The sequence below is a fragment of the Dryas octopetala genome, chromosome 9, assembly GCF_963921425.1.
Source record: "Dryas octopetala chromosome 9, drDryOcto1.1, whole genome shotgun sequence".
NCBI classification, from domain to species: domain Eukaryota; kingdom Viridiplantae; phylum Streptophyta; class Magnoliopsida; order Rosales; family Rosaceae; genus Dryas; species Dryas octopetala.
In genome coordinates, this window is record NC_141374.1 from 11,750,674 (window position 1) to 11,769,803 (window position 19,130).

The following is a 19,130-nucleotide window of genomic DNA, read 5'->3' on the forward strand; positions in this document are numbered from 1 at the left end:
TGGGGCAGAATGCATAGACTACTTACCTGCTGTGTGACCAGGGACCATGCTTATATAGAGTCCCCTGAAATCCAAGTCCCTCCCATGAAAGGATTCTCGGATTTACAATCCTTATGGAACTCTATATGTATCAATTACTTAATTCCTTTGTCTTGTATAATTGTATAAGTCCTTCAAGTGTATAAGTGTCCTAGTTCTATACTGAAAAGGTTTTCTGATAACAGTCGAATTGCTTGTACATTAAGAAGTGTTGGTGACTTGCTGATTCCTAAAAGAACAAGGAATGTCCAACTTAATCTTACAGACATCTGATCCACCAACCTAAGCTGACTAAACTTATAAAACATGATATGCAGTGCTTAATACTAATAGAAATATAACATTAATTAACAAAGTAGACGTAAATTTTCCTTTCAATTGTTTTCTTTTGATCATTCACTCTCTTGTTATGTCAAGTGCTGGTTCACACAAAAGTATTTATTTTATATATTATATAGACCATACACATTACTAATTTACTTTGCAAATTAATATGATTTGAGTCATCTCACTTACCCACCCACACTCTTACATATTCCAATATAATTTCATTCATTTTTATGTGAAAATGTGGAGTGCTGTCTTACATTGGAAATTATAGCTTTGTATAGTCGGTTTAACTAGTTGGGCCTCTCTGCTTATTATCATTTGATTTTGAGTTAGATACTTAGACTCTATATAATATTAAAGTAAGTTCACCAACTGCCCTTTGTGGAGGAAGTTTTGGGTTATAGACAGAGTCATCATAGACCAACTCAGTCCACCTTTATGAATATGTTTGTTTGCCCATTTTATGGAGCATTGACCCTAAAACTCACTTAAACAAGTATCACTTGAAACTTTATTATATATATCAGATTAGGTTCACCCACTACCCTTTGTGGGAGGAAGTTTTGGGTTGCAGACAGTCATCAATCATCATAAACAAACTTAGTCCACTCTGATGAATTTGTTTAGTTGGCCATTTTATGGAGTATTGACCCTAAACTCATTTAAACAAATACCACTTGAAACGTTAACATGCTTCATGATTACTAATAAGAACTCAATTATCAAGCTAGCTCTTGCTATTTTGTATCTTGCAGGCTTACAGCTGGCTCAGATTTGACAACTTCTGCCAAAGAAAAATATAAAACAAAAGAAACAGAGTAAGGGCCGGCCTGCCTTCCCCACTACTGCAATAGCACAGAGGGTACATAATGTTGAATTAGTTCATGACTTCATAACTTTTCCCATCTGTCAAATTAATTAAGCAACCATATTGCATACATAACATAACTCTCTTTCCTCCTGAATCACCATGGAGTCCTTTACATTTAACATTGCAGAGAAAGTGTTGGATAGGCTTGCTTCCTATGCTTACCAAGAAATTTGCTTGGCATGGGGTGTCAAAGTTGAGCTGCACAAGCTCAAGGATATCTTATCCACCATCACAAATGTGCTCCAGGATGCAGAGCAAAGGAAGACCAAGAGTCACAGGCTCACCGAATGGTTAGAAAAGCTCAAAGATGTTTGCTATGACATTGATGATGTGATGGACAGATTTGAATACGAAGAACTGCAGATGCGAGTGTCAAAGCTCAACCGGCGGAGAATCAAAGGAAAGGTACGCAACTTGTTTTTACGGCCAAATTCAGTCTTGTTCCACTTCGAAATGGGAAACGCAATTAAAGATATTAGAACAAGGCTAGTTGGAATTGCAGCTGAAAAAGCTCAATTTGGTCTCTCAGAATTACCAGCTAGAGATTGGCATGTCGTGCACATGGAGAGGGAGACTTACTCTGCTGTGTACGTGCCAGATGTTATTGGGAGAGATGGTGATAAAGAAAAGATTATCATCCATCTTTTGAAGGACACTGGTGATGATGAAGATGATGAGAGTGTTTCTGTTATTTCCATTTATGGGTTAGGTGGTTTGGGAAAGACTACACTTGCTCAATTGGTGTACAATGATAACAGGATAGTGGAAAACTTTGAGTTGAGAATGTGGGTATGCGTCTCAGATGACTTCAATAACAGAAGATTGGTTCGTGAAATGATTACTTCAGCAACTAACCAAAAATGTGATGATCATGACAGTATTGAACATATGCAAAATATGTTGCAAAATGCTTTGAAGGCTAAAAAGTTTTTACTAGTGTTGGATGATATTTGGGACAAGGAACCAACTGGGGTGACACTTCCAAAATGGAACTCTTTAAATTCTTTGTTGAAGGTTGGAGCCAATCAGAGTAAAATCATTGTAACAACACGCAATGAATCAGTTGCTTCCCTTATGCGCTCTGCACAAGTGCATGAGTTGCAAGGTCTTCCCCACTCAGATTGTATGTCAATTTTCATTAAAGTTGCATTTAGGAAAAGAGAAGAACAAAACTATCCAAACTTAATGAAAATTGGGGAAGATATTGTGAACAAGTGTGGAGGGGTTCCTCTTGCAGTATCTACCCTAGGGGGCCTACTCTATTCGGAAAGGGTAGAGAGTTCTTGGTCGCATGTAAGAGATGACCCCATATGGAAACTGGAACAAGGAAACCAGGGCATTTTACCTGCACTAAAATTGAGCTACGATGCATTGCCTCCCTACTTAAAACCTTGTTTTGCCTTATGTTCACTTTTCCCAAAGGATCATGAATTCGAAAGTGGAGTAATGATAAAGCTTTGGATGGCACAAGGCTTCCTTCAAACCTCCAAAGGAAACCAAGAGTTTGAAGAGATAGGGTTGGACTACATAAGGCAGTTATGTTCTAGATCTCTCTTTCAAATTATTGCTGAGAAAGATTACATCTTTCAAATGGAGTTTAAAATGCATGATCTTGTTCATGATCTAGCGATCTCAATTTCACAGGTAGAGTGCTCGTCTCTAAATTGTCGTACCTCTAATACTTGTAAAAAGGTCCGCCATATGTCAATATCTCAAGAGGACTTGTCCGGGAAATTAGAGCAAGAAGACCAATTCTTACTCCACTTGGACAAATTGCGAACCATTCTGTTTACAGATATCGATGGTGAATATTGTTATCCTGAAGATATAGATGAAGATGAAGATGAAATCATCAACACTCAATTATCTCTTTTGAAAACATGCATATCCAGATTCAAGTACCTACGAGTGCTCGATCTTAGTGTTTTGACCTCTATTGCAGTGCTGCCGAGTTCCCTTGGTAACTTGAGTCACTTGAGATATCTCTCCCTTTCAGGTAACCAGCACATAGAAAAGCTTCCTGATTCCATCTGCAAGCTGCACAATTTGCAGACCTTATTTCTTGACGAATGTGAAAAACTCAAGGAGTTGCCCAAAGACATTGGGAACCTGATTAGCCTCAGGTGGTTGTCGTTGACAATAAATCATACGTGTTTTCCAAAATCATTTGCACGTATCACCTCTCTTCGAAGTTTACGTGTTGTCAACTGCAAAAATCTTAAATCTTTAGGTGAAGGGATGCAACCCCTCACAAACCTTCGATTGTTGTCTCTTGAAAACTGTGAAAATCTAGAGTCCTTGCCAAGTATGAACTATTTTACGGCATTAGAGACTTTGCTTATCATCAATTGTACAAAGCTTGATTTGATGGGGTCAGGAGAAGGCACTCGAGGTCTTCGATCATTTTGGATCTGGAATTCAAATCTTGAGGCTTTGCCCCATTGGCTTCAAGAGTCTGCAAACACTCTACAGTCTTTGAATGTTGCTGAGTGTGACCGTCTCACGGTACTTCCAGAGTGGTTGCAAAGCCTCAGGTTTCTCCAACGACTAGAGTTTAGTCAGTGTCCCCAATTGTTGGCTTTGCCGGAGGGCATGCAGCGCCTCACCGCATTGAGATACTTGAAGATTGAAGATTGCCCAAAATTAAGTGAAAGATGCAAAAGGAAACAAGGTCAGGATTGGCCCAAGATCGCTCATGTCACAAAGATTATGCTTGATGGTCAAAATATCGCGTCAACTAATGATGATTAGGTAACAATCTAGCTACTACTTATTCATGTCTTCATCATTGGTGCATACTGGTAGATTGCTTCTCACTCATTCCCCTACATAAGCTAATTTTCACATGTCCCTCATTTTAATATCATTTTTCTTTTTTCAACAATAACAATTGCAGATCTCAAGGATGTATGGCAGAAAAAGCATGAGGCCATTGGAGGTGCTGAGGCTGGTCAATTTGCAATGAAATAGTAATGTGTTGTATTAGTCATGATGTTGGAGTTTTGAAAAACAGAAGAGTGTTTATATTCTCAAAGTGAGAGATGTGTGGGTGTTTTAGTGACTCTATGCTCATTGATTCATGTTCTTGTATTCATATGGTTCGATATATAACTTCTAACTTCTAACTTCTAACTTCTAACTTTAATTTAGGTTCCTAATCAGCAACTACCCATGATACTAGATAGGTTCATTACTGCAATGTTGACTAACTTGCCTATGCAACCTTGACAAAACTACCCTTTACTGAGAGGGTACTGTCAATAATACTGATCTATTACTGATGTGCATTGAACTCACTGATAAAAAGTCACTATTGCTTCAATGAATTTTCACAGTATTTTCATGTATTTGAATCATGTGCCCCCCAAAACCTTTTTTTTTTTTCTTTGCGTGTGTTGGGGGAGGAGGGTGTTATGTGGTGGGCTGATAAATAAATATTGTTTATTGACAGGGAATTTCTGGGTTTTGTATCGTTATTCCATTCAACACTCCAGGAACCAAGTTACAATAAAAATTATATAAGGTGGCCCCAACTTAGCTCAGGCATTAGGTAAGTGAGAATGTGAGATCATGTTTAAGGCTCCACATAATCTCAATGAGTCAATTCCATCCCACAAACACACAAAAAGCTCGACTAAAATAATGAAGACTTTTGGGCATGACTAATTGTTATGACACACATATATATATATTTTTTTGTTAATGTTAGGTGTATTACATTTTTATATTATCTTATGTACCACATCTCTAATATTTATTTAATACCAAAGGGTGGATACTATTATTATCTGATAGAAAAGTAATATACAAGATAGTACCAAAATGTGGTACACCTAGCATTTTCCTTTTTATTTTGGATAGAGATGATATATTATTTGTTGTTAACTTGATAAAACTTTCATTTATTTTAAAGAAAAATAGAGACATTGTAAAATTTAACCATCCAAACTCATATGCTTAAATGGAAATTTTGCACAAATATCACCTAATCTATTGGGGTAGTTGAGATTTACCATCCGATAACATTTTTTTTTCTTTAGAATATCACACCAAAACTTAGTGCTGTTAGATAATGTACCACCTGCATAAGTTGCCTTCCAATTTCTTGTCAAGTAATAAACACGTACTATTTCTTTTAAGGGCAATAACGTAATTTATGTGCCTAAGAGAGAATGGGGCCAACTAAAGTCAAGTTGAAATTCGATATTGATACATGTAGCTTCTAATATCGAATGCTCACTTGACTTTAGTCAGGCTTATCCTCTCCTAAGCACACGAAATGATATTATTGCTTTTAAAGAAATGGCACACAAATGCAGGTGGTCATTACTTGACAGAAAATTGAATGAAAACTAACGTGGGTGGTACATTGTAAATGGAATATAATTTGGACGTGACATTGCAAGTTTACAACTACACCAATAATTTGGGAAGTATTTGCGCAAAGTTCTGATCTCTTAAATCCTCAGTGTTCGTCTACCATAAGGCTTCTTTTGCTGGGCAGCCAGCAGCCAACAGTTTATATGGGCTTTGACAACTGCTGGTCAGTGAGGGCATTGGGCTTTCATGGACCCAGGCTAGTTTATTGTATCTGGGCCTAGGCCCACAACAAGCCTTGAAAAGGAATAGAACATGAAAGAAGGTCCCCCGAAGTGTTGGGCTCGAAAATTCTTGTACTCAACTTGAGAATGCCAATGCAATTGCCACGTACAGCAGCAAAACACAGATGGTGCAAAAACAAGCACTCGCGGGAAAACACCTGATGAAGACGAAGAGTCTAGAAAGCGCCAAAAAGATTTGCATTCATCCATAACCGACTCACTGCTTTCTACTCCTTTCTGGGTCGGCACAGAACCCACTGTAAATACGTCTCACACTATAAATACCCACAACACCAAAATTATACAGAAAAAAAATCGATCACTCAAAAAAACACAGAGAGAAGAAAGCTTAAAGCTTGAAGCTTTGCGATTTCGCAATTGGGTACGTGTGAATTATGGCTGACGTGGCGGTGGGGGAGGCTGAGAGCTTCGCTTTCCAGGCGGAGATCAACCAGCTTCTGAGTCTGATCATCAACACCTTCTACACTAACAAGGAGATCTTCCTTCGCGAGCTTATCAGCAATGCCTCTGACGCATTGGATAAGATTCGGTTCGAGAGCTTGACGGACAAGAGCAAGCTCGATTCACTGCCTGAGCTTGTGATTAGGATTGTTCCTGACAAGGCCAACAAGACCCTCTCCATCATTGACACTAGTGTGGGCATGACCAAAGCAGGTAGGTATATAATACTTTACATATTTACATGCATTCTAATTGTAATTGTTTGATTGAAATAGTGCTAGGATCCTAAATTTTGATCCAAATGATTAATTATTTAGAGGGTTAGGCTTTGAGTTTAAATTGGGTTTTTTGTTTGGGGTTAATTTGTGTTTAGATTTGGTGAACAATCTGGGGACGATTGCGAGGTCTGGTACCAAGGAGTTTATGGAGGCATTGCAGGCAGGGGCTGATGTGAGCATGATTGGGCAATTTGGTGTGGGGTTCTACTCTGCTTACTTGGTGGCTGAGAAGGTGATTGTCACAACCAAGCACAATGATGATGAGCAGTACGTGTGGGAATCTCAGGCTGGTGGGTCTTTCACTGTCACAAGGGATTTGAATGGAGAGCCTCTGGGTAGAGGGACGAAGATCACCCTTTTTCTCAAGGAAGACCAGTTGGAGTTCTTGGAGGAGAGGAGGATTAAGGAGCTTGTGAAGAAGCTCTGAGTTCATTAGCTACCCCATTTATTTATGGACTGAGAAGACCGTTGAGAAAGAGATTAGTGATGATGAAGATGATCAAGAGGAAGCGAAGAAGAAGGAAGATGAGGGTGATGTTGAGGACCTTGATGAGGACAAGGACAAGGAAAGCAAGCCCAAGAAGAAGAAGGTTAAGGAGGTGACTCGTGAGTGGGAGCTCATTAACAAACAGAAACCAATTTGGCTGAGGAAGCCTGAGGAGGTATCAAAGGAAGAGTATGCTTCGTTCTACAAGTGCCTTACCAGTGATTGGGAGGACCCTCTTGCTTGGAAGCACTTCTCTGTTGAAGGACAGCTTGAATTCAAAGCCATCCTTTTTGTGCTGAAAGAGCCCACTTTGATCTCTTTGACACGAGGAAGAAGATGAACAATATTAAGCTTTACGTGCGCAGGGTGTTTATCATGGACAACCTTGAGGAGCTCATGCCTGAGTACCTTGGATTTGTGAAGGGTGTTGTGGATTCTGATGATTTGCCGCTTAACATTTCTCGTGAAATGCTGCAACAGAACAAGATTCTCAATGTTATTAGGAAGAATCTGGTCAAAAAGTGTATGGAGATGTTCAATGAGATTTCCGAGAATAAAGAGGACTATACCAAGTTCTATGAGGCTTTCCCTAAGAACCTCAAGTTGGGTATCCATGAAGACAGTCAGAACAGGGCTAAGTTGGCCGATCTGCTCAGGTACTACTCCACCAAGAGTGGCGATGATATGACCAGCTTGAAGGACTATGTAACAAGGATGATGGAGGGCCAGAAAGACATCTACTACATAACTGGGGAGAGCAAGAAGGCCGTTGAGAACTCGCCATTCTTGGAGAGGCTCAAGAAGAGAGGCTATGAAGTGCTCTTTATGGTCGATGCCATTGATGAGTATGTTGTTGGGCAATTGAAGGAGTATGATGGGAAGAAGCTTGTGTCTGCAACAAAGGAAGGGCTTACGGTCGAAGACGAAACGGAGGAGGAGAAGCAGAAAAAGGAGGAGAAGAAGAAGTCATTTGAGAACCTGTGCAAGACAATCAAGGACATTCTTGGGGACAGGGTAGAGAAGGTGGTGGTGTCTGATAGAATTGTTGATTCACCCTGCTGCTTGGTCACTGGAGAATATGGGTGGACAGCCAACATGGACAGAATCATGAAAGCTCAGGCTTTGAGGGACAACAGCATGGGTGCTTACATGTCTAGCAAGAAGACTATGGAGATTAACCCTGACAATGGCATAGTGGAGGATCAGAGGAAGAGGGCTGAGGTTGATAAGAACGACAAGTCGGTGAAGGATCTTGTGCTTCTGCTCTATGAGACCGCTCTCTTGACTTCCGGCTTCAGCCTTGATGATCCCAACACATTTGCAGGGAGGATTCACAGGATGCTGAAACTCGGTCTCAGCATTGATGAGGATGAGACTGGAGTTGAGGAAGTGGACATACCACCATTGGAGGAGGACAACGCCAATGAGGAGAGCAAGATGGAGGAAGTTGACTGAGAAACTGTTCAATGGGTTTCTGACTCTCTCTCTGTCTTTCTGGTGGACTGTAGTTTACTTTTGGTTTTTGCTTTCTGGTTTCTGGTTTCTGGTTTTGGATAGGGTCTGTTTATTTACTCGCCCGTTTAGAATCAGAGGTGCAGCTCATAGTTTCATCGAGCTAATTACACTTACATCGCTTGAGGTTTATTATTTTTTTACATACACTCTCTGGAGTTTCAATAATTACACATACATTTCCTGAAGTTTTAAAATTATTGCATATAACCCCTATATGAGATGAAAAATTATGCAAAAAGCATGCTAAGAGGTGAAATGACCTAATAAGATTACTTAATGTGTAAGGTTCAACCTCAATACAAATTTTTTTTTTTTTTGTTAATTTATTTTTTTCTCTTGTAAGGGGTTATATGCAATAGTTTTGAAACCTCAGGAGGTGTATGTGTAATTTTTGAAACTTCATGGAGTATGTGTAATTTTTGAAACTTCAGGGAGTATGTGAAAAGTCGATAAACTTTAGGAGTATAAGTGTAATTAACTCTAGTTTCATCTAATGCAGCCTTGTTTGTGTATGATTTTGGATGTGTATCCTTTTTCATTTTATTTTTTTGGTTTAGTTATTTGGAAGAGAAAACAGGAAACTTTTTAGATTACTAATGAGCACTCGATTAGCATAGTCATGAAGTGCTTACAGCAGGCTCACAAGTAAGGAGTTAAATTTCCAAATTTTTGGCGAAATTTCGCTGAAAATTTCATTTTCGGAGGGTATGGAAATTGTAGCACGAGTTCGTCATTTTTTCGTCAATATTTCGTCGAAATTATCGAAATTTTGCGAAATTTTCAAAATTTCGCTCACAGAAGTCCTCTCCTTGCTGGCATGTGATCGGACCACCGTCTTCTAGATCTGGACGGCCAAGAGAGGGAAGGAGATCGGGGAGTATGACCGGACCACCGTTCCTTCCAGATCTGGGCGGCCAAGAGAGGGAGGGAGATCGGAGAGGGAGAGGAGAAGGAGGAAGAGATCGGGGAAGACAAGGAGGAACTGAGGAAGACTGGAAGAGATTGGGGGAGGGGGAGGGGGAGGGAGGGGGAGGGAGAGGGAGGAGAGAGGGGAGCGACTGGCAGAGAGAAATGAGAGGGATGGCAAGAGAGCATCTCGGCAAGAACATGAAATTTCTATGTTTTGGAAATTTCTCTTTTTTGGATGCGAATATGCAACTAACTGATAGAGATTGAAAGCTGATAGAGATTGAAAAATATCTCTATCGAACATTATTGCTATATATTGTAATAAATCCACCTATTTTTCAGTAGCTTGTCCTAATAGTTTAAGTTTAAGCAATTACTAATTAATGTTTTTTATCTCTTAAGTAGCGCGCCTACCATTTAATACACATGTTATTCAACAAAACTAGAGGTTTCGAAAAGAACAGGGTGTCATCAATCATATGCTCTGGCCTTATGCTAGCTTTTGTTAATATTTGGTGGGGATTTTTACTCTTGAGTTGTATTGTCTGTTGAACCGTAAAAAAATTCAAAAAAATTCAAAGGTTGAGGTTGAGATAAGATCCCCATATACAATATGCCACATTAATTTCAAATGAAAACAAATTGAAAAGTGAGATAATGTTGATTTATCTGAAAGCTTAATTATCTCTTATCTGATAAGTTTAAATTTAAATGGAGAGAGTTATCTCATCTCCATCTGATCTCATCACTTGGACTTCTCATGGACTCTATAAATAGAGCATAAGGGATTCAGAAAAATGAGGAGAGAAGGAGGGAGGAAACCAAAAGGCTGAAGGAGAAAGTACAGAGAAAAGAGAGGATTACTGCAAGACCGTTGCTGTTCAAATTCAAGGTAGTGGCCCTTGGCGAACCCCCCATAAATCTATCCTCTCTAAAGAGATGAGGATTTTGGTCTGAACCCCCCATAAATCCATCTCATCTCAAGATAGAGATTTTGATCTGAACCTCCAAAATTAATTTTCTAAGCTGATGGTTCTGTGCTGAACCCCACAAAAGAAATCACTTCCTATGACTTCAATTGCCAACCAGATCCCAACCAATTAAATAAGCTGCGGCCTACAAAGAAATCAAAGTCGCGCTTGAAAGTAAGTCCAAGCTCTCAGGCAAGATGAAATTGGCAAGCCAGCTAGTCAAAAAAAGAGACGAAAGGTGGTCTCTAGGAAAAGATGTGATGTTGCTTCCATAGTGCTTCACGTGAGAAGCCAAGAAAAAAAAATCAAGTTGGGCCCGTAGTAAAAAAAAAAAGGGCAAAAGAAAGAAAATGAGAAAAACAAATTAAATGAGGCTATGGCAATGCAGCACAATAAAGAAAAAAGGTGCTGCACTTCTGCCAGCAAAAGCCAAATGTGCCCCTCCAAAGAAAAGAAAAGAAAAGAAGAAAGGCTTCTTTCAAGAGATGGGTATTTCCCGTACAAGACCACAAAAGAAATTATGGTTCTAAATTATAACCATGCAGCAAAGTGGAAATAAAGTCAAGCTCCAGGATACAGGAAGAAATCAATTTGTTGGATTCTTATCTTCAATAAGTAAAGGAAAACAAAGTCTTAGGGAAAATTAGTGGGGTCCCACATGAAGCTTTTCTTGGGCTTGTCATCAATTTGCTCTGAATCAAAATTGCATGTTAATGCAATTGTGCTGCCTGCAAAATTAGATATTGCCATATTGGACCTCATTCCAACATTATTAAATCACCGGTACTGGGGTCACAAATCCAGTGGTCATTTTTCAAAGTTACATTGCCCATTAAAAATATAAAGAGTATCAATTAATAAGTAATTGATACAAAGATATTAGTGGGCACATAACCAAATTCATGTTAGCCTATTATAAAAAATGTGTCATTTAACAAATAAATGATACAAAAATATTAATGGGCACATTTTTCTTCCAAATCTCAAATTCAAACTCTTAAATTAGTACAAAACCAACACTCTCAAATTAGCGCAAAACCAACTCTCTCAATCGGTACAAAACCGAAACCAAATCCAAACCCCAAATTCAAACTCTCAAATTGGTACAAAACCAAATTTCTCAATCGGTACAAAACCAAAATTAATTCTCAAATTCAATTCCAAAAAATGGCACAAAGCCAATCAAGTCAAATTCTTTTACCGAACTACGTCCGGTTTGATCCCATCATGGGTACGTAGGCAATGTGAGCAAAATTCACACTCAACCTCATTCACAAAATTCTTCAAATTCCCTTAGGAATTAATTCATACAAATTTCTTTGAATTAATTTCGCACCAAATCAAATCCACCCAAATCCTTCAGAAATTAGTTCTACACACAAAAGTCTCTGAATTAATTTCTCAAATCAAATCCAAGGGCTTTAAACCCTACCCAAATTACTCAAATCATTTAAATGGGTCATTCACCCATTTAAATTCCAAAACCTTGGAACTACGTGTGGTTTGATCCTACAACGGGTACGTAGGCAACCTAAAATATGGGTGCAACCGCAGCTGCAAATAAATTTCATTTCAATAGGTCTTTCATCTATCGAAAATCCAAACACTCACAAAGTGATCCGTTGGTTTCATTGCAATTGGAATCAAAGGGTATTCCCTTGAGTCAAGGGACTGTAATTAAGAGATGTACTTCATCTTGAATGGGTCATACCAAAAATAATAAAACCCTTTATTCCTTAAATGAATTTGGGTGAAATTATGTTGGATAATATTATTATTATTATTATTTATTTACAAATTTTGTTCAACATTGTCAAAATTGACAATAATTAAGCTTTTATTGTGTTTTAAATGAATGAATGAAAATTCTGACAAAGATATTATTAAGTAAACAAGTCATTGACAAACAATTGGACAAAAAAAAAACCCTTTAAACTTTAAACCGGATTAGACATTTAGACCAAACAAAAAATTAGAGCAAAGTTGTCCATTAGTTCTCCTATAAAAGATAGAAACACATACAAAAAAAGATAATCACATATTGTAAATTTGTAACTCATGTTAATTAAAAAAGTCATAAGAACATATAATTTCAGTAAAAAATATTACCTAATATGAGTATAGAACTCACAGTTAGAATTCAATTGTCATTTATCTTTGATATAAAAGAATAGAGGAACTTCAAGAATAGTTAGTTTGTAGTTTGAAATTGCAAGGAAAGAAAAAAAAAAAAAAAAGACGTTTGGGGCCTTTGGGCAATTGGAAATAAAAAAACGAGTTTGGGGTTTGGTTTGGCTCTTTTGGGGTTTCATTTAGTTGTTTTTAAACCATAAACCCTAATACATTTCTATATAAAAAATAATTAAAAATACCCTAAAGGGCCTAAACCCTTATATCTTATAGTAGATCCTAAAAAATATAAAGTATAGATTATAGATTATATAGAGTTTAATTTATAGATTATAAAGTATAAAGAGTATTAAGGTAAGGTATATAAAGTATATAGGGTTTAGTATTAGGATTTAGTGTATAGATTATAGCATATAAAAAATATATTAATTTCATTTATTTATTATACTATTTTATTTAATAGTATTTGTCTCCAGCGCGTATTATATTCATCTTATATCACATGAAATCTATTATATAATTTAGTTTTTTCAATGTTTTTATCAATGTAGTAGATAATATGTTAAATAAACATATGGTAAAGTTTTATTCAAAATTTCCGTATTTTGATAGAATTTCCGTCGTTTCCGTCTAATTTCTGACGAAATTTAAAAATCTTGAAAATTTCGACGAAATTTTCATCGAAATTTTCATCGAAGTTTCCTCGAAACCCGAAATTTTATCCTTACTCACAAGTCACAGCAAAAAAGAAAGCACTAAAAATGCTGCCAAAAATAAGAATTAAGGCTAGCCTTCCAAATAAAAAGAGCCAAAGCAAACAAAAACAAGAAAGAGAGTTGAGGCCGGCCAAGCAGCGAAGGTGCATAATGTTTAATTAGATCGTCCGTATATTTTCCCCAATCACTACAAGAAAAACCTTCATATATATCAGTGATAAACCGATATCTATTTAGGTTTCCAACCGATATAATGCGTGCCGATATCTATTCTCCCATATTACATATCGGTTATTCACTGATGTCTATATTATATTAGATATCGTATTTGTTTGATAATCCGATATGATATACCATCATTGTTATCAGATATTAATGATTTCTGATATCTTAAAAACTACATTCCGATATGTAAGATACTTATGATATCATTAGTAATTTTGAAACCGATATACAAAATGTATTCAATATCGTCTTGGTATTTAAAATCAGATATAAAATGAGTATAGCATATCGGTTTTGTAATTAAAATCTGATATAAAAGTTGTATAACATATCGGTTTTGCAATTAAAATCTGATATAAAATGTGTATAACATATCGGAACTGTAATTAAAATCTGATATAAAAGTTGTATAACATATCGGTTTTGTAATTAAAATCTGATATAAAAGGTGTATAACATATCGGTTTTGTAATTAAAATCTGATATAAAAATATTATTTAGATATCGGTTTTTTTTAAAAAAAATGATGTTGAAACTTCATTCCTTATCGTTGCATTTTTACATAATCTGATATGCAATAGGCTTCTGATATTGATAAAAACTAATTGGTAAATATCCATCCACGCAACAATTACTAAGCTTCTACACCATAATTCAACTTAAATTCATCCATTCATATAAATGAATCCAACATCCAAACTCAGTAATGAAGTTAACAAAATAAGATTACAAATCCATATAGACTTATGGATAGCCCTCATCATTTATACCCCAAAATCACTATTCATCTCTAGCTAGCTAGATCCTAATTAAACACATGCCAACATGTACAAAAATAATGAAGGCATAACAGTGCAATTCAGCTAGGCCTAAATTCTGCCTATACAAAAGATTTGAATGTGAACTAGCTAGTATATATCTTCATATCTACAACAAAATGCTCAAAAAGTTACCAAAAACATGCATGTTAGTCTAAATAAAATTCATGGAAACATAATCTCCCCATTCAACCCGGACTTCATCTATTTGTTCCTGTGTGTAACTGCTCCTCTTGCTCTTCAGGTTACTCCACTGAAAAACAAGAAAGAAAAGTGCATTAATTAATAAGATTGCAGCAAGGATCCCAAAGTATTTAAAAGTGCATTCAGCAAGGATTCCAAAGGGCATTAAGAAAATATAGGCCAAAAGCATTAATAAGATTGCATCAAGTATTGAATTTAGATGGCTGCACATATATATGATTCAGATGGCTTTCAGATGGCCTACATTTGGGATCCAGACAGAGATAAATCATATAAAACCGAAAAACTTAAGTTGTAAATTTAGAAAGATAAAATAAAACATGGTCAAGAGATACAATGAAATTACATCCAGCTGGCAAAATTAACCAGTATACACCACCACGGGTTTGTGTGGATCCACCTTCATCAGCATGAACTTGAATCCCTTCCACCTGCAAACTAATCTGTATCATTACCTGCCTTAAATAAATGCAACTTATCAAATATGAGCAACAAAGACTTACCAATGTCCTCCTATTTCGTTAATAAAATACAATAAAGTGCACCGTAATACTTTTTACCAGTAGCAAATAGGCACCATGCCATGTACAGATTATGATTCTACTGTTATATATATATTATATGTATATATGGAAGAGAATTATTATAGGAAGCAAGTGACCTATTTCGTCACCTGAATTATCAATCACAAAAATTATACTACAAACAGTTCAAGAATACTATTCTAGAGTCAGCCAGGCAATCAATGTAGCATTATGAATTTTAGATGAAAGTAAGAAAGAACAGAGCTGCTTACATGACCACATGTAAGTTTACAAGCAATAGCATGGCTCGCCTCATGAAGAAACACAGTGACAAGCTTAAATGGTCTCAGCAGTATTGTCCTCCACAGCTACAAGAATTGAAGAATAATTTACTATACATGACTTGTAAAAAGCACAGCAAGTTATTAATAGAAAGCATACTAGAGCCTAATTTCAAAGTGATTGAAGTTAAGATGGCTCTTTAAAACAATGTATGACCTATGTTGCTGTTTTGGTTTCTACAATCCTAGTTTTTTTTAGCTTCTGCACTAAGGGACTAAATTCTTGTCTGTAGTTTGGACCAGTTTTCTTATCAATTGTTAAGACAAAATTTCAAATTTTCAAATCAGTTGGGACCCCCTTTGGCTCTGTTTTTACCTACTGGATTTCCACCCAAGCATTATGGCTGGCATTATGGCTGGTCACCTCATTTTTGGTTAAAATTGATGCCACATGACCTGCCTTGTGAGTCACCATTTGACATTGCTTCCTCAGTAAAATCATGCCTAGCCAGTAGTGATTATAACTGAAAGTAAGTGAATACCAAAACTGGGATCAAAATGTGTCAAAATCAAAACATGCAGAAAAGCAGGAATTGCATTATACACTCGAATTCACGAGGTTACACTCGATCGAATGCACAAAAGCTCTTCAAACCTACCTCTCTGGATGCCAAAATAGAAATTAGACAATAATTTACCAGCATACTCAAAAACAACACCCATTTGAAGCTTTAAATCAGAGTAAGAGTAAGATGCCAAAATAGAAATTAGACTAAAGACACAGAGTATTATCCATCAGTACTGAAGCTTTAAATTAGTGCATGACATAAAACCAACCTTCTATTTTAACAAGTCTAATTTAAAGCATATATTTTTTGAGGAGTGAACCATCCAAATTCTGAATTGTTCACAGTAGGTGAATGCTGCAGCACTCCCAAATGGAATCAATTCGAAATGCTGACCCTTACCAAGTAAAGATGTATGTCCCCTATCGATGAACCATCAGCTGCTTTATAAGTATAACAACTAAGAACAAGAAACTCAAGCATGACATTAGATTTTCCAAACCAATATAAAGGAAGAATTGGCTAGAGATGTGGCATGTGCTTTACTTTAATGTACAAAGACCAATAAAGAAGAAAAGAGATACTTTGACTGGTTGAAAAACCTATATTTAGAAAAACCTCTTAACTAGTTAACTAGTTAACTCCTTATTACCTAGTTAACTACTTATTATTTAGAAAAGATAATAACAAATAAGAAGATAACTGCTATACATGGAGGCTGCTCAAAATGTACCTGCTTCTATTGGTACAAGATCCTTCATGCCTTGATTAATTATCTGCAGATGCTCCGATTCTTCAGCTGCAGACCATAACCCTGTTTCAAAACATTCTCAACAATAATATTATTAAGCTGCCATGCACACATACTCAGCTAGTGTCTCTGATTTATCATATATATATATATCTATTAATTAAGTCCCAAATATTTCAAAGCCTTGCTGATAGATTGTCACAACATGCAGTTAATAATTTGAATACACATCTAAAACATTTCTGCAAAAATTGCTTCTAGATCCTAGTACTTGATTGGATACAATCCATGAAATTAAAAGGAAAGGACATCTTGGGATATACCAACACATCTTAGCTCTTTCATTAACATAATTCAGCTAGTACAATCTGATGATTACATATTCAGGGATATACCAACACATCTTAGCTCTTTCATTAACATAATTCAGCTAGTACAATCTGATGATTACATATTCAGGGATATACCAACACATCTTTGCTCAACCAACATTTCTCATAAAAATAGGATTGGATAAGCTAATGTAACATAATCAGCATACATATTCAAGTAATAGAATGATGATTACATAGCCCATCTCCTTGTCATATTCAAGTTAAATAAAAGCATAACAAAAGCAGCCTCATCATGTTTCCCATTTTACTGTAATTCTCAATCTATGGGAAACTTCCAAAATGACTGTATAGGTAAATATGAAATGGGGTTGACTGAGAATGAAGATTAGTAGTACCTGGTGCTTGGTCAGTCGCCTCCTGAAGGCCCTGGTTTTCTTTGGACGCAAATTAAGAGGAAAGAACTTCTTGTTCTTGTAAACTTCTCTAAGAGCATCTTTTTGCTTCTGGGAAATCACTGTCAACAGCTCAATATTGAAAGCCTCACGACCTTGCTGAAATCACAAAAACACAATAAATACTGTGAAAAATAAAATAAAAATTATTGAGGGAGAAAGAGATGGGTACATTTTGGAGAGCTTTTTGGGCTCCTCCGGTGACCTTGGCTACTCGGAGAAAAGCAAGCTCTGCTTTCAGATCGGGCTGGAGAACAGAACGGAAGAACATGAAATAGAAACCAGATCTGAGCTAGAGTTAAGGATATGGGCGAATCCTTCCTGCTAAAATAAGATAAATCAGACCAAAGTTCTTCAAATCTTCCCCTGCTTAGTGAACGGGGATATAAAATACTACTTGGGAAGTTGGAAAAACCCACCTTAATTCCCACCCAAAACCCACTCCCCCCCTCCCCCCCCCCCCCCCCGAAACCCACCCTCCCCCGAAAACCCACCCCCACACCCTCCCAGCTCACCGATCACCGAAAAGCCACCCCCCCGAAACCCACCTTAATTCCCACCGAAAACCCATCCCCCCCCCCCCCCCGAAACCCACCTTAATTCCCACCGAAAACCCACCCCCCCGAAACCCACCCCCCACCCTCCCAGCTCACAGATCACCGGAATCTGTTCATCGTCGATTTCAACAAGCGAAGTGCAGAGAAAGAGAGAGGATGGGGAGATGAAGATTTGGGGGCCGACTGAGAATGAGAACGAGAGAGAAGGATCGAGTGAGAGAGACGGACTGAGTGAGTGTGAGCGAAGGTGAGAGAGAAGAGCGCGATGGGAATGTGTGTTTTGTGAGGGATATCGTGACTGGGCTGGGGTTGGGAACTTAAGTTGGGGAAAAATTCTCCGTGTTTTTTTTTAGGTGAAGTATAGATATCAGATGGTGTGGCTTACATATCGATTTTAAAAAAATCTTAATCCAAATTGCAAAATTTAGATATCGGAAACAAAAATTGGTGATATGTGAATGAGTTTAGATATCACTTAAAAAATTAACTGATATCTAAAACTCTATAATATCGGTTAATGTAAAAACTGATATTAAAGAAGTGATGTCTATTACAGTTTTTCTTGTAGTGACCACGCATATTTTCCACTTGAATGCTATATTTAGCGAGCACATTGGATATCTCATTTTTAATAGTTAGAGTAGTAATATTAGGAACGCTCACAATATCAAAAAACCATTCTCGAATAAACCCATAACAATTATCAAATCTTAAAATAATAGTCATTTGTTCCTTACCAGATTCATCAAGTGCTTCATCAACGAGAATACAAAACTTTATATCTCCAACTTCCTCACGAATCTTATTCCTCACTTTAGTAGCAAAAATGTGCAATGAATTTGGCATTTCTAGGGGCATTATCTAAAATAACATTATCGATTTCAACATTACATCTTGCAAAAGCCTTTACCAACTCAATGAAATTTCTCCAATTGGTTGAGTCACTGGATTCATCATTACCTCTAAAAGCCAATTCCTAACTTGCTAACATCCTAACACTCTCTATATATAGTGGTGTTTAGCCGCAACCGATTATATATGTTTTACTTATTCTGATGATTGTGCATTCATGACTGTGTCAATATGTCGAGATGGGTTTCCCAAGCCA

At 37.0% G+C, this 19,130-nt stretch overlaps 4 protein-coding genes across 5 annotated transcripts; 3 read left to right on the plus strand and 1 right to left on the minus strand.

Annotated features, from left to right (window-relative positions):
• The first annotated feature begins 1,339 nt into the window (after positions 1-1,339).
• Positions 1,340-3,991, plus strand: LOC147274093 (disease resistance protein RGA2-like). Its single transcript, XM_086228302.1, has one exon. The coding sequence runs from the start codon at positions 1,340-1,342 to the stop codon at positions 3,989-3,991; it is 2,652 nt and encodes an 883-aa protein (XP_086084428.1).
• A 2,245-nt stretch (positions 3,992-6,236) lies between these two features.
• On the plus strand, positions 6,237-7,367 carry LOC147274094 (heat shock protein 83-like). Its single transcript, XM_086228304.1, has 4 exons — positions 6,237-6,516; positions 6,677-6,993; positions 7,046-7,243; positions 7,332-7,367. The coding sequence occupies exons 1-4, from the start codon at positions 6,237-6,239 to the stop codon at positions 7,365-7,367; spliced, it is 831 nt and encodes a 276-aa protein (XP_086084430.1).
• Positions 6,237-8,523, plus strand: LOC147274095 (heat shock protein 82). The gene is made up of 2 exons (XM_086256631.1): positions 6,237-6,516; positions 6,677-8,523. The coding sequence occupies exon 2, from the start codon at positions 7,405-7,407 to the stop codon at positions 8,521-8,523; it is 1,119 nt and encodes a 372-aa protein (XP_086112757.1). The 5' UTR covers positions 6,237-6,516; positions 6,677-7,404.
• An 8,136-nt stretch (positions 8,524-16,659) lies between these two features.
• LOC147274096 (large ribosomal subunit protein uL29-like) lies at positions 16,660-17,874 on the minus strand. Of its 2 annotated transcripts, none has more exons than XM_086227563.1 (3): positions 17,638-17,874; positions 17,409-17,564; positions 16,660-16,741 (listed from the first exon to the last, which is right to left on the minus strand). In XM_086227563.1, exons 1-3 carry the CDS (start codon positions 17,734-17,736, stop codon positions 16,700-16,702), a joined length of 297 nt encoding a protein of 98 aa, XP_086083689.1. In that variant the 5' UTR covers positions 17,737-17,874; the 3' UTR covers positions 16,660-16,699. The 2 variants fall into 2 exon arrangements, with proteins under 2 accessions (XP_086083689.1, XP_086083690.1); XM_086227564.1 differs by having other exon boundaries at positions 16,680-16,726.
• Positions 17,875-19,130: the final 1,256 nt, after the last annotated feature.